This window comes from Neomonachus schauinslandi, chromosome 7, assembly GCF_002201575.2.
Source record: "Neomonachus schauinslandi chromosome 7, ASM220157v2, whole genome shotgun sequence".
In the NCBI taxonomy this organism is placed as follows: Eukaryota; Metazoa; Chordata; class Mammalia; order Carnivora; family Phocidae; genus Neomonachus; species Neomonachus schauinslandi.
The window spans coordinates 8,763,880-8,778,872 of NC_058409.1; the positions used below are offsets into that span (position 1 = coordinate 8,763,880).

Genomic DNA, 14,993 nt, shown 5'->3' on the forward strand with positions numbered 1-14,993 from the left:
GTCATTTCCACGCACACACTCAACAGGCCCGTCATTTCCACGCACACTCAACAGGCGTGTCATTTCCACGCACACACTCAACAGGCCCGTCATTTCCACGCACACACTCAACAGGCCCGTCATTTCCACGCACACACTCAACAGGCCCGTCATTTCCACACATACACTCAACTGCAGGCACCAGGCTCACATGGGGATCATCCTGGAGTGGCCTTCATCCCTCTTTCTTCAGAGCTAGCCCATCAGTATGACCAAGGACTGCCGACTCGAACACAGTAACCACCTTGTACTGGATCACTGAGGGACCCTTTACGTTGTTGACTCATTTCAGTAAAACAAGACCACACGGCAAGCCATGATTTTATAAAGACAAAGTTAAAGGCATAAAGTAAAACCAAAGTTATAAAAGACTCAAAAGTTAGTTCCCCAAACACACAAATCCTACCTTTAAGGTTTTGTAGGCACTGCTCATGGTGGTCACCCGGTGATTGGAATGATTACCGCCCAACTTACAGAGATGACAAACTGGCCTCCGACATAACTCACAGTACATGTTTATTCTCTCCGTTTCATGTTCTGGGCACATTAAAATCTATTGAGTGCAGAACAAAGGTGTAATTAAGGGTCCTCAGAGTTTGCAGGATACACAAAGACGTGCTTTACAAAATCACTAAATAAAGCCATTTAAATGAATAAAAGTGTAAAAGCATTTGGTGTATTAGAACTACTCTTTTTCAAATTGAGGGTTCAAATGATCGATTAAATATGCAGATGTTATTGCCACTAAAACTTGGTGTTAAGGTGGTGATAATTTCATTCCTATCAGACTTACTCTCTGAATCCAGCCAGAAAGGCCCTCTGGCCACACTGACTGGCAAATCTGAATGACACGACCAATATTTTTGTAAGGTACCATAACAAATAACTGATGGGACCCAGGGCCTCTCACCATCCTCTTAAGAAATGAGCTACTAAGGGGGCGCGTGGCTGGCTCAGTTGGTAGAGCATGCACCTCGATCTGGGGCTTGTGAGCTTGAGCTGCACATGGGGTATAGAGATTACTTAAAATCTTAAAAAAAAAAAAAAAAGCAATCTGCTAACTAAGGAGTCTTGAAACACTTTCTGATACAAGCTTCCAGATGTTTGCTTTTACATATTAATCATGTACACGTTGACCGAATTTAGAACTGTGTTTCTTTCTTTCTCTTTTTTTTTTTTTGGACTGTGTTTTTCTGATTTAAGTTTCTACCTTCTTATTTACTCTATAAACTATCACCATAGGTATGTCTGAAATTGTACATGAAATAACTGGTTTCACATTTGCAAGAAAGAGGAGATGCCTTTAGACTAGTGTGTCAATGAAATCAAAAAGTTGTCTGTGGCTCCAACAGTTCCAACTCTCAGCAATCACAACTGGTTTGATAATATCAAGACATAAAGAAAATGTCCAATATGAAAAGTCCTAATACCAATGTGCAGGACCAGGAGAAAAACAACTGGAAAAAAATTCAAAATTTCCAGCATGTCCAAGTTCCTACATTCTCAAACCACAACATTTATTTCTGTTATTATTTTAATTCCAGCATAGTTAACACACAATGTTACGTTAGTTTTCAAAGCCATTCCATTTTAACAAAATATAAAACCTGGCTTTCTACAAGGAAGGATGGTAAGAACTCAAAGCTAGACGCAAATATTCCATAAGGGACAAGTTTGTAGAATTTTACTATATGGCATAACACTGTAATTTAAGGAAAACAGTATTTTCCTCAATATAACCTACCCCTACCTCTTCAGTTCTCTCTTACCAATCTTTTATTGTATTTGTAAGTAGAATAAGTCTGCAACTTATATGCAAAAAATTTTACTCGAGACTTCATGTGTTTTAAATTATAAAAACCCAAGTCTAATATAATTCATTTAATAATCATAGGTTCTTTCATAATGGAATAGTATTAATCAACTTAATTAATCTTCTAAAAGAGACATTAAAGCCCCAAGTTGAAATCATAAATTTTTAAGAGTCTGTGACCTGGCACATTTAAAATGAGATAAGGAACATAATAGGAGATTAAAAACTCTTTGATAAATCTATCGCCACACTGACCCAGTTTGAAGAGTCAAAGCTGGAAGCACAGATTGTTTTTGTTTTAATCTACCAGTCCTGCACTACTGAGAATGATGTCAGAGGGGAGCCCAGCTGGCTCAGTCAGTAAAGCACGTGACGCGTGATCTCACGGTTAGTGAGTTCGAGCCCCATGATGAACATAAAGCTTACTTTAAAAAAAAAAAATTTTTAAGAAATACTCAGCTCATAGTTTCAAGATAACTTTTGGGATTTTTTTTTTTCCTATTTTTTTTTTGAAGTAGGCTCCACGCCCACCATGGAGCCCAGCGTAGGGCTCCAACTCCAGACCCTGAGATCAAGACCTGAGCTGAGATAAATGGTCACTTAACCAACTGAGTCACCCAAGTGTCCCCCCATTTTTCTACTACAAATTAAAGTGAGAGCAAAGTTTTATGCTCAAGAATGTAAACAGATTTTCATACTCACACAAGTTACTAAACTGGAAGGAATAAGAACTTTAATCAAAAGAATCTATTGGGTTTTTCTTCTTTTTAAATCTATCTAAATCAGAAAGCAGTATAAATGAGGACATCCAAACATCATTCTGCTTTTCGGTCACAAAGCAGAGCAAACAATAGTGCATAAAGGTTTTCTGAGCATTATTAGAGAGATTACCCAGAGTATTTAAGAAATGCGAATTCCACTTCAGATATTATATAAACGTTATACCACAAGCTTCAGAACCTTAGGCTGTACTTACTGTTATTTATCCCTAGCACAAGGTTAGCTAACTAAAAACGTCAGAAAAACGTTTCCCAGTCAAATCTTTTAGACAACTACGGGTTTATCACATTAAAGCACAAAGCGTTTGAACTTCACAACCGTTTCGATCTTAGAGAGTACCTCTGAGACAACTCAGCCTGTCCTCTGTTTGCAGAGGAATCCCAACCAACGTTCGTGTGTGACACGATGTATGTGTTACACAGCGATCCAGAATACCGCCTTTAGGCCGTGTGGGGGTATATAGCCACATACGAAATAACTCCAGATACCAGGCCATAATTTCTTGTACGGACTTTTTTTTTAATGTTCTCATTTTCTTTTAACGAACTAAACATAGGTTTCTACATTCATGAACACCATCCAGTTAATTAATTAATTAATTAAAAGTAAGCTCTATGCTCAACGTGGGGCTTGAACTCACCACCCCGAGATCAAGTCGCACGCTCAACCAAATGGGCCAGCGGGGGGCGTGGGGGGAAGGCCCTCTTATATAGGCTTTTCAAGTTCTTTCCATTCTTGCTGTCAAGCTCCGGACACGTAATAATTCCTTTTGCAATATGACTATTCTAACTCAATCAAAACTTGCCTTACCTTGGGCCTAAAGTTAGTGGTTGGACCCACGTACTCGTGCTGAGCTTTCACCGTACCCCAAGGGTGGTAAATTTTGAAGCACTCATTGCAGTAGCTCGCGCTACAGTCCATGCAACTCTTGGTGGACTCCTGCGGTGGCGGCTTACAGAGGTCACACATGATGGCCGTGGCCGCCCTTGCGGCCTGCCGGTACCTCTCAACAATAGTTTCCAAAGTGAAATTGCGGAACAGACCACTGATTCCTCGTTCTCCCAGATCCACATCGTGCTCACAGCCAGGGCAAGGAAAAGTGGTTGTCCTAGGGGTCAGGGAACCACGCTTCCAGCCTGTGTAATTGGAAGTCCTTGTTTAGTTATGTCAGTAGGAAAATGAACAGAATGAAGAAGAAAGGAGTGATGTTTTGGAAAGAGACAGATCTACATAATATAGCTCCCCCTCCACCCACCCCCCGAAATAATACTCAAAGTGGCTCCACTTGAATCAGTCTGTATGCTGAAAAGGCTTAATGCTTGTTTTTCCTTGGTATACGAAAGACAAGCCCAACTTATTAAATAGGTATAAAGAGGAAAGGAAAATCCACAGTAAACCCCATACAAAAGCCTTATCAAACCAAACAGATATATGTACAAAACACAGAATACAATACTACACAGGGTCAGGATTTTTTTGAATTATATAATTAACATTTACTGTTATTTCTATATATCATATCCTCAGTAATTTGGTTTCCATTTAAATGAACACAGCCTTGGCTGATGGATAGGAAATGAGTGCACTGAATGACAGGAGTCCCTACCCAGTGCCCCATGGATAGGCTCCAGAAAGATCCAAATAGTTCTGTACACTATTTGAAACTGTATGCAAATTTTGCATCTATATACCGATGCTTATTTTCTGGTTCAACAATTCATAGCTTTGGTCAGATTCTCAAAGGAATATGTGATCACAAAACGGTTAAGAACCACTGCAAAAGAGAGTTTCCCACGGTAGTATTGTTTTATCTGGGTAGGCTAAATCATTAGTTAACTGAGTGCAATCTATCAAAGAGTGAAAAGCTCATCCATAGACCTAGAATCTAGTGACTTTATGAGGGACCAACCATTTAGTATCTTCTTATGACCTGAAAAAAAGAATCATTAAAATTACTTAATTCAGTAAGCCACAAGTTAACCCAAAAAGTATTATAATTTTCTAATATATATATAATATACAGTGAATGACCATAAATAGCCCACTTTTGTTCAATAGTATCCTGATTTTAACAGATCAAGAGACCAAGGCGTGACCGTCCTTACCCACAGGTTCACGAGAATCTGGGGTTGTCCCTTTAGCCTAAGCGCATGCATATCATATTCCCTGCTCTCATTTAGAAATCTACCCCGAGAGGACACAGTCTTGGTTGGCCACAAAGTAACTACCTAATTATAAACACAAACTTCTTAACCTAAAGCCTTCCTTTATTCTGCCATGGATCCAGTACCAAAAACGAATGGCTAAACTTAGTATATACCACATTTAGCAAAGGTCTTTCAACAGCTATGTTAATATTGCCTTGGCACATTACCATCATCACTGAAAACACTGTCTTCAAATAGGTCTGGCCATGGTATCACTAAAGGTAAAATTTAGCAATCAGCCCACAATAGTATTCATTTGAAGTGATTCTACAGCATGCCAAGTGGTACTGGGTACCCAAAACTACTTAATGTGAAAACATGCAGAGTATTTTTAAGATCTTCATTTACCTTTACATTTCTAAACCTATAAAAAAAAAAAAAAGCATGACCAAAAATGCTTGCCCCATAAAAATTAGAAAACTCTACATAAAATATATTCTTATAATAATTCTTAAAACATGCAACACAAGTCCAAGATAGTTCACAACACAGCAGGCATATAACGAAATAAGCAGCAAAGCCACTTTTAAGGCACATGCTAATGAAAATTTCATTCAGTGAAAAGACAAGCCAAAGAATTCTGGAAGTGGTAAGAGTGCAGTGGTCAAGTTGAAACAAATGGAAAATCACATTTAACTGCATGCCTCCCCACATGACCCAGGAGATAGAAATCAAAATGGAGATTGTTAAAAAGAAAAAAAAATGGGTTATTACTGGTTTTACTCATTGAAAGTGGCGATCAGTTTAAGGAACAGGATCAAACCAAATTAAATCATGACAACAAAGTCATGTCATGCTTTAAACTATATACTGGTGACACCCAGATTATGGCCTTCATGTTCAGAAACTTCAAATGAGATGTTTTGTCCCTTTTCTGTAAACCTCTTTCATTTTTATAACAAAAATAAGGTGTAAAGCATCACACTAGCCTAATCAGACAAAATATTAAGTCAACATATCTCAGCTGTTTTCCTAAACAGATCTTTAAAAAAGTCTCCCATTTTTCCATGAATTCCAAAGCATTTATGTTTTATTTCATCTGCCTTGGACTTCCACCACTGTTTTCAAAAACAAACGACAGAATATATGCTCTGGGCAATAAGGAAACAGAGCAGATCTAAGGATATTCTGGGAAGTAAGTCTAGTGGAAAAAAAAAAAAATCAAGAAAGTGGAACTAAAAATGAAATGTAATAGAGTCAACTTTTTACTCGCTATAGCTGTGCTGTCTACTAGAGTAAACATTAGCCAAACTTCACTACCTAAATTTAATTCAACGATTCGGTTCCTTGGTTGCACTAGCCACATTTCAAATTCTCAAGAGCCACATTTGACCAGTGACTCCCACACTCTATAGTGCAGGGTCAAACAAACATTCCCGTGACCACAGAATGTTCCATTGGGTAAGACTCCTCGACAGCGTGACATAATGAAAAGGAAAGTAATGATGACTCTGAAAGGTAAAGAAGCAATGCATGCCAAGCAATGCAATTGTATATGTCAAACTGCATTTACAGGGCCAATATATGCGGATTATCTGAATACTGTCACCTTGCGGAATCAATTCTTTTCCCCCATATCCCTTGACCTCAAAGACAGATTAAACAAATTTGTTTAACATGACACAATTTTAAAATGAGGACTCCAGAAAATCTTCAAATTGGTTTGTAGCAAATTTCCCCCCAGAATGAGCTTTCAGCCATTAAGTTTTGTCATTTAAATATCAAAGAGAAAATCAAGTATTTCAAAACCGAGTCAATTCAGAACAGGTTCAAAACCTCTGCTAGCTGCATCCTCTCCCATATTCTGACTACCAGCTACTTCCCCTCTGTTACCTCCCAGGCAGGGAGTGGGTATCTCCCTCTATGCTGGACATTCAGGTTGGGCTTCCAGGTGCTTGGCAATGGGCTGATGCCTCTTTCAGCACATTCTGACCATCTGATGCTTATGAGTTACAATTACCTTTTGAGTACTATGAGCATTTTCAACCTGCAAAAGCCTTTTTCTCAACTACTGTCTGAATAAAAAAAATTGGAACAAGCAATGAACTTTTTTAAAGCAAACTTCTCCTACCTTTCCTCCTATTTACTAAATCTCAACACTAAAAAATCTCAGGGACTCACTAAAGCCTGTAAGAGAAAGGATGACATGTGGCTTTTGGAACTGTAAAGATCTGTAAATTGAGGCACGCAGAGAGGAAGGTAGGGAAGACAGAAAAGGGATAACATTTCAGGTGTTTATTTTCTCCAATAAAATATAAGGTATCACCAGCATTCTACAAAAAAAAAGTAGCCAATGTTACTTTAAAGGTCAACTGGAGTTAAAAAAAAAAAATTCCTTTTAATAAGATAGGGTTGGCCCATCGTTCGCCCAGCCCATAGTCAAATACTTCGGAAAGCCTACAAAAGCAGTGTGTGTACATTATTTACCCACAAATGGGTGAGACCTCAATGTTAAAACTCAAAACACTTTAGACCATTAACAGAGGAAAGACACCGTATGCACAAAACAAGATTATATTCTTAAGTACAAAAAAATTGCCAGTGCTTTTCAGCAAATTTTTTTTTTCAGCAAATTTTTAAATGCAGAAGAAAGTACTGGCTCATTTAACCTCCCCAAGGTAGCAAGATGGCCATGAATATGAGCTTTGGTCCACGAAGTAAATGGAGAGGATTTTTAAGGTTATTAAAAAAAAAAACCTCGTAACACGGGTATGTCATTTTCTTCAAAAACATCTTGTCACGCAGATGGGCAAAAAGGAAGCATGCGGGATTGGAGCTCCCTTTAAAAACCCCAGACGCCTCCCGTGGAAATTTAGTCCTGTTGACCTTTAAGTCATTCGGCCCAATTTGTCCCCTTTCGAGAAGATTTACAACACTTGACCACTGATGTTTCAGAACTTTATGATATACAAGGTCATTAAGTTGAACTCTCACACTACACTGCCTGAGGCCGCACAAGCAAGAAAGCATTTTCTACCTCTCCACCCCAAAGATCTCCGCTGCGCCGCTGTGAACAATGAACAGAAAGCTGGGTTTAGAATTTAATTTCAAAGAGCAGATTCACAACTTGTTGACAAAAGATAAAGCAGCAACTGTGTCCCGTATACAACACAATTCTTGAGTTAACAGTAAGAAAATGTGCTTTTTCCCCTGGCACACGTGGTATTAATGGAACCAGCCTCTAAAAGAGCGTTCATCAAGCTGACCTTGGAGTTCAGAATTACTCATTGTTGGGGCAGCCCTCAAAAGGCCCAAACCCTACCTGTAGGTTCGCATTTGTAAAGGATCGTATTTCTGGTAACTGCTGAAAAGACACAGTAAGAGCAAGCATTTTTGTTGGTTTTTTTTTTTTTTTACATAAACGTTGCTAAAATGGACTGTATCTTCCCAAGAAAAAGAAATACAAAATGTGGGGAAAGCTTGCACACATGTGACCTAAAATGTACAGTAATGTGGCTATTTTTACCTAATCGAATGTGTTACAGTATCGTACACACAAACCCTACCCGCCTTTCGAGGCACCCTTTTATTGTAAAAATCTGTCAAGTCTCCAAGGCAATGATATCCAAAAGGGGCCAAGTGAGCCAACAGTGTCGGCCACATCTGCCATTTTCAATTTTCCAGGAGCCAGATTGATGAAAAAGAAACAAGTGAAATTAATTTTAATAATACCTGTTATTTATTTAACCCAATATATCCAAAATACCATTCCCTCAAAAATGTAAGAGATAAAAACTACTAGAGGTATTTCATATTTTTTTCATTCTGAGTGTTCGAAATTCGGAGTTATATTTTATGCTTCCAGCACATCTCAGCTCAGACTAGCACATTTCAAGTGCTCAACAGCCACACGGGGCTAGGGGCTACTGTTCTGAGCAGTCCTGGTCTAATTAATCCCTTTATTAAGCCAGTGGCGCAACTGATTTTTAGAATTCTACTCCTCCCACACCAATTGCTCAGAATAGGATTTCCTTCCCAAGTATGTCTAAATGAGGAAAAATAGAAAAAGAAACCTGCCAAGAAAAAAAAAGGGAGGGGGGGAAACGTTACTTCCCTATGAATTTCTCTTTGAATCTCTCCAAAGAAAAATTAGAGGCAAATGCCCCATAAATGGAGGGTGGCATTATATTTGTAATATAATCACCTCTACTAATTTAAAACTCCCATCATGAGGAGGAGGGCAATCCTAAAATCCACATTCATTTGATAAAAGCCTCCAGGAATGATTACTACACTTGGGGCCTTCCCACCCTCTGAGGGCTTTATTTGTATTCATTAATTTGCTCTGTATGTTAATGAATGACTGGGTTCTAACTATGAAGCTCTGTCCAGTGCAGCCTATATGCTTCTTAAAAAGGAAGGACGGATCTATCTTGTTCACCTCTCTTTGAGCATTTAGCCATGTCTGGCAACCAGCAGGTAAATGAAATATTTGTTGACTGAATGAATGCAAATGAATGCAAGGTATTGAACTTCAGTGTTGGAGAAGATAAAGCAGTTGACATACAACTGACTCGAACTACCACCCAAGGCAGAAATCCCCTCTACAATGTCTGCAAATGGTGGTCCCTCATCCATTGCTTAAAACAAAGACTTCAAATACTGATGGCCCAAATGTTGGATGGGTCATAGTCCAAGATGTGTTTTGGCTACCCTATCCCATGCTGAGCTGGCATGGAGTTTTTAAATGATCTGAATTAACTGACAATGTTCAAAAGACAGATGACACATCAAAACCACTATCAGGTTTTTGTTGGGGGGGGGGACAGTAAATCTGACAATCTGGCACCCCCAAACCCATATGATAATGCACGCGTGCCAAGTGCCCAGGGGCTGTGGCCTCCTTAGACAAGGCATCCAGTCTAGTCTACAGAACCATGCACCGCTGTCTCCTAACAGGCGAGGCCTGGAGTCAGCTGGCCGCTGATACCTAGGCTGCTGGTTTTCTTACGGCAGCTGAGTTGATGGGAAAATGAACTCTTTACTGCCTCTGTATCAAAGAAGTAAAAGCAAAGAGGTTCCTGTATTTACTATGCCTGGGACCTGCTTCCCTAATGTATCTGGTCCCTGCAGCACCTTAATTTGACCCCGCATTTGAACACTTCCACGGACAGGGAGATGACAGTCTCATCTTTGGAAAGCCTGTCCTATTGGTTTTCTTTCCCGCTGAGCCTGAAATCTGCATTCCTAGTTCACTCACTGATCTGGAATCTCTGCTGTGAAGATACCCAGTTTACTTTCTCTTTCACAAGACAGCCATCATGTTCTGCAGTCTCTCCCTCTCCAAGTTAAATACTCTTTTATTTCCCCTAACTGCCCTTTCGAAGTTTTCTAACTCCCTGCCCTCTCAGGACATGATCCAACTTGACAGGGGTCTTCCTAAAGGACAGGGAGGAACTTCTCAGTAATTCTTTTTCTGATCTAGAAGGTGTAAAGTATGGTGGAATGGATCTCTTGTTCTGGGGGGAAAAAAAAGGCCACTATTATTGAATAAAAGCCATCATGGCATGCTTTGTAGAAATCTTTTAGCAGAGGTTTGTCATTCAACAACCACTCCACAAATATTTATTAAACATCCACCAAGTACTATCTAGGTGAGCTCCTAAATTATATATTTTTAATTATATATAATTTATATTTTTTAAGAATATTCATCTGTATTTCACTCAAACTCCATATGAATCACATGCCAACCAAATGTTAAGATTAGAAGCCCACATTAAGATACAGGATTTCACATAATATGTATAGAAGCACAAACTAATTATAGAAATATTAGTACATAACTAAAATTCCTTTGAATGGTCTATGCTAAATATTAATATACAAAAAGTGAATTTCCTTGGTCAGTCAATCAGGGGGTCTGCCCCTAACTAGCTAATGAGGATCTACCAACAGAATCTCTGTTTTCTCTGGTAGGTAATTTCAAGCTATTGAGATCTGTCCCCCCACCCCATCTCCCCCCCAACCCATCCCCTGTGCCAGCTAGTTCCTAGCAGGGAGGGAAACACACAAGTGATGACTTCACAATAAGCATGACCCTCTCTGACCTCATACTCCCTGCATACCCAATCACTTAATGTCCCTTATTTAATATATTCTTATAATTTTTTATATGTGCAAAATAGCTTCCAAGTAATTCATGATCACCATTTAAAGAAAAATACGTGTTTTTCAAATAGCATAATACTGCTCTTAGATCAAATCCGCTCTTACCCACTGTCTGATGGAGCACAAAGATGAGATTCCATATCACAGTGCGGACCAAAAAAGACAGCATTCACTAAATGCAAATGAGGGGAAGGAGATTCTCTTCTGCTGTTTTTTTAATAAGATTAAAAAATTATTCCTACGCTCCAAGGGGGAGAAATAAACAGAGTGGCCTAAAGGACCAAATTGGGCAAAACTGACGGCCTGGAAGTCTGGTGCTTCCAGCCACTCACGTCCTCTCCTCCAAACGAAGCGTGTGCCTAACGTGGTATTGAGATATTTCTACCCAAACCTCTGCCTCCCCTTGGTCCTCACTGCTGATGTTGGGCCTGAAATCCCCAGTGGCCCTGTTCCCTGGGATTTCAAATTAATTTTGCTCTACCTTACTCCTGCAGTGGATGTCCAGAAGAAACTAAGTGACACCATCCCCATGGGAACCAATGGCCGTATAATAATGTGCCCTGTAACATCTGGATCTACTTCTGTCATTACTACAGAATTCTACCCCTAGTTGGCTGATATTTAAAAATCCTGATTTCGGGCGCCTGGGTGGCTCAGTTGGTTGGGCGACTGCCTTCGGCTCAGGTCATGATCCTGGAGTCCCGGGATCGAGTCCCGCATCGGGCTCCCTGCTCAGCGGGGAGTCTGCTTCTCCCTCTCCCGCTCCCCCCTCTTGTGCTCTCTCTCTCACTCTCTCTCTCACTCTCCCTCTCAAATAAATAAATAAAATCTTTAAAAAAAAAAAAAAAAAAAAAAAATCCTGATTTCAAAAAATGGATTTAAAATGGCTGAAGAAGATAAAATCCCCAGGAAGAACAAAATGACAGCAAATAATTCATCTAAAAAACCTTCCAGGAAGAGTCATTATGGAGTCTTGTCCTTAATTTGGCATATTTATTTACATACTACCATAGACAGAGGATTCCCTAGTAAGTACTTCCGTGGTCCATTATTTCATCCCTCATATAAAGGACCCCACAGGGTCAGAACACCCCCTAAGATACAGACGGTTATTAAGGGGTCTAACACAAAACTGGTGTTCGATATCCAACTTTAAGTGCGTAACAGTTCATTCTGACATTTGAAAAGAGGGAAGGGTTCCTTTACAACTAGTTTTAATTTATTCACCCAGAAAGACCAACCCACAAAAGGGCACAAATAATTTCCCCTCCACAGATTATCGCTGAAACTCCCAGGCCCCAAGCTTCCACCACATACCTGGTCTGCTAATTCTGTCAATTTTGTCCATGCTAGGGGACGGGAGCCGAAGTCGAGGACTGCTCTGATTGGAGTTGTCCGATCCCACGTCATTGAATGAGTCATCATGGGTCAGTAAGAGCTCTTTTACACACTTATGACAGATACTGTGTTGACAAGGGAGAATCAGCGGATGGGTGAACAGCTCCTTGCATGCTGGGCAAATGAGCTCTCTTTCGATATTCTTAATGGTAACCTTGAGGAAAAGAAATCAGAATCAAAAGCTCTTAGTGGGTAAATATATTTTTTAAATTTTATTTTATGTTATGTTAATTACCATACATTACATCATTAGTTTTTGATGTAGTGTTCCATGATTCATTGTTTGCATATAACACCCGATGCTCCATTCAATACGTGCCCTCTTTAATACCCATCGCTGGGCTAACCCATCCCCCCACCCCCTCCCCTCTAGAATCCTCAGTTTGTTTCTCAGAGTCCACAGTCTCGCATGGTTAGTGGGTAAATATATTAACATCCTTATACCTCATGGATGAGTACGTGTGTTTACCATGCCAAAAGGAATTAAGAAACAGTGTATAATCTGAAATTCCTTTCTGGCAATGAAATTCCCATACTATCGCCCCCCACCCCAACACCCACAGCCTAGAACTGAAGGGACACAGACATGGAAAACACTGAAGTCGGAGAAAAATCAGCACAAGATATGAGGGGACCCTAATATTTCATCAATTATGAAATTATTCAAATCATCATGAATTCACTGATTTAGGACATCTGAGAAATCCTAAAAGTAGATGACTTCAATAAAAGACAGCACACTAAGAATAAGACCATGTTCCTCCTGAGCACACTCTTATGGCCAGAAAAGAGCTGGCAAAAACTGGGTTAGCCGCATGTTCGGGGAAGCCTCCTTGAAATCTATTTACAAGCTGAATCATCAGAAATTTTCTACATTAAATGTGACCAATTTTCATATGCTGCAACTGTAATGTAGCTAAAATGCTTGAGGTTCTCTTGCTGCCTAGCAAAGTGGTTATCTTAAAAGCACTTGATGAATATTGAAAGGGTGGAGAGGACTAGAAAGCACCATTGTAAGCGCTCTCAGTACTACAGGATTGCATTATTTTCCATGAGAAACATTCAGTCTCTTATCACAACCAAAAAGGTTTGATGACCTCATACTCATTTTCCCATCCTTTCCATATGTAGTTTCCCCCAAACCGCAGGTGCTATCAATCTATATTCAGCCTTCTTGTAGCTTTATAGTCCTCCTAACCTTGTACAATCATTTCAATTACTGGAGCTCCATAGAAAATTAAAACTGAATTAATTCACTTATTTTAATTAAATAAAAATGTATGCTCTTCTATTCCCCCTACAGTGACACTAAGTGCTTTAATAACCCCTGACAATAGCACTACATCCAACTGGCTTTATCACTGTCCATGGTCTTTGATGTGTTTCTTGCTGCATCATTCAATAAATATTTCATAGAAGCCCACGTCCTCTCAGGATTTTATTAAATTTGGAAGATCATCACACTTCACAATTCACAGCAAAGAAAACAGAATATTCACATCCCATCTCATTTCACAAAGAATTTGACACCTAATTCAAAGGAAAATACTGTTCCGAATGTCCAAAATAGATTCAAAGAAAAATACTGTTCTGAAGGTCCAAGATAGATTCCCATTTCATGGAAGGTTTACTTCCCAGCGGAAGATCTCAAATTATTTCCATCTTTCTGGTACATAAAAAGCAGGACATAAGCTTTTTAAGCACGGCAGATATAAAGTAATTCCTACCCAAAAGAAAAATGAGTTTTCCTTTTAGAGCCACTGAGGGAAACAACCTGATTAAGAGAAAGGTGAAGTGGCGGGTCCCACAATTAAGCGGTCTCAAAATCAATGGGGTTCGACGGGAAACTAACAAGTCGGAAAGAACTGCAGATCAGACCCTTTCAAACAAAAACACTTGTACCCCGACAGCTGCCAGGGCCAGCCCGCCTCCCGCGCACGAGCTGGCGAAGCCGGGGAGGAGCCTCGCCCGGGCTGGGCCGCGCCCGCGGGGGTCCGAGCGGGGCCCGAGCGCCGGCCCACGACGCTCCGGGACAAAGGGACGGGCGGACACGCGCGGGGCACGCGCGCCCCGAGCCGCGACGGGCACCCGACTCCCCGAGGCGAATGAATTCTACAGCCCGGACCCCATGAAAGAACCCCGCCCGGACTCCTCAAGGTGCTCAGGTGGGCGATCGCCGCACTCGATCGGCGCCCTCTCGCGGGCTCAGGTGACCCGGGGTCCAACCCTCCGAGGGGCAGAAAGGGGGCGCCCCGGACTGCGGAACCCGGGGCGCGGAAGGCGAAGAGGAAGCGGGGCCACCACACGTCAGCCCTCGCTCCTCGAGAGGAGAGGCTCCCTCCGGCTCAGGGAGGAGGGGAGAGAGAGAGCCGGGGGGAGCCCCGGGGAGCCGCCATGGAAGAGTGAGGCGGCGGCCCCTGTCGCCCACTCACCAGCGAGTCGGAACCATCCCCTTCCATGGTAGCCTTCTGCCAGGTGTCATCAACGGCAGGGTCCAAACAGGCAGACGGGCGGCCCGGGCAGGGTCTGGTGGGCGGGTCCCTGCGGCGGCCGTGGGAGCCTGGGTTCGGAGCCGGAGGGCGAGCTGGTCAGCCGGACCCGGCCAGCGGACCGACGAGGCGAGGAGCGGGGCGGGCGAAAGCACA

The 14,993-nt window shown here is 41.2% G+C and overlaps 1 protein-coding gene across 1 annotated transcript in view; it reads right to left on the minus strand.

Moving 5' to 3' along the window:
- Positions 1–14,807, minus strand: part of TRIM36 (tripartite motif containing 36) — a 33,814-nt gene extending 19,007 nt beyond the window's left edge. The window contains exons 1-4 of the mRNA XM_021702171.1: positions 14,781–14,807; positions 12,268–12,502; positions 3,443–3,768; positions 446–592 (exon numbers count right to left, since the gene is read on the minus strand). Coding sequence (XP_021557846.1) covers positions 446–592; positions 3,443–3,768; positions 12,268–12,502; positions 14,781–14,807 — 735 coding nt within the window. The remainder of the gene's footprint in view (positions 1–445; positions 593–3,442; positions 3,769–12,267; positions 12,503–14,780) is intronic.
- Between the last annotated feature and the right edge of the window lie 186 nt (positions 14,808–14,993).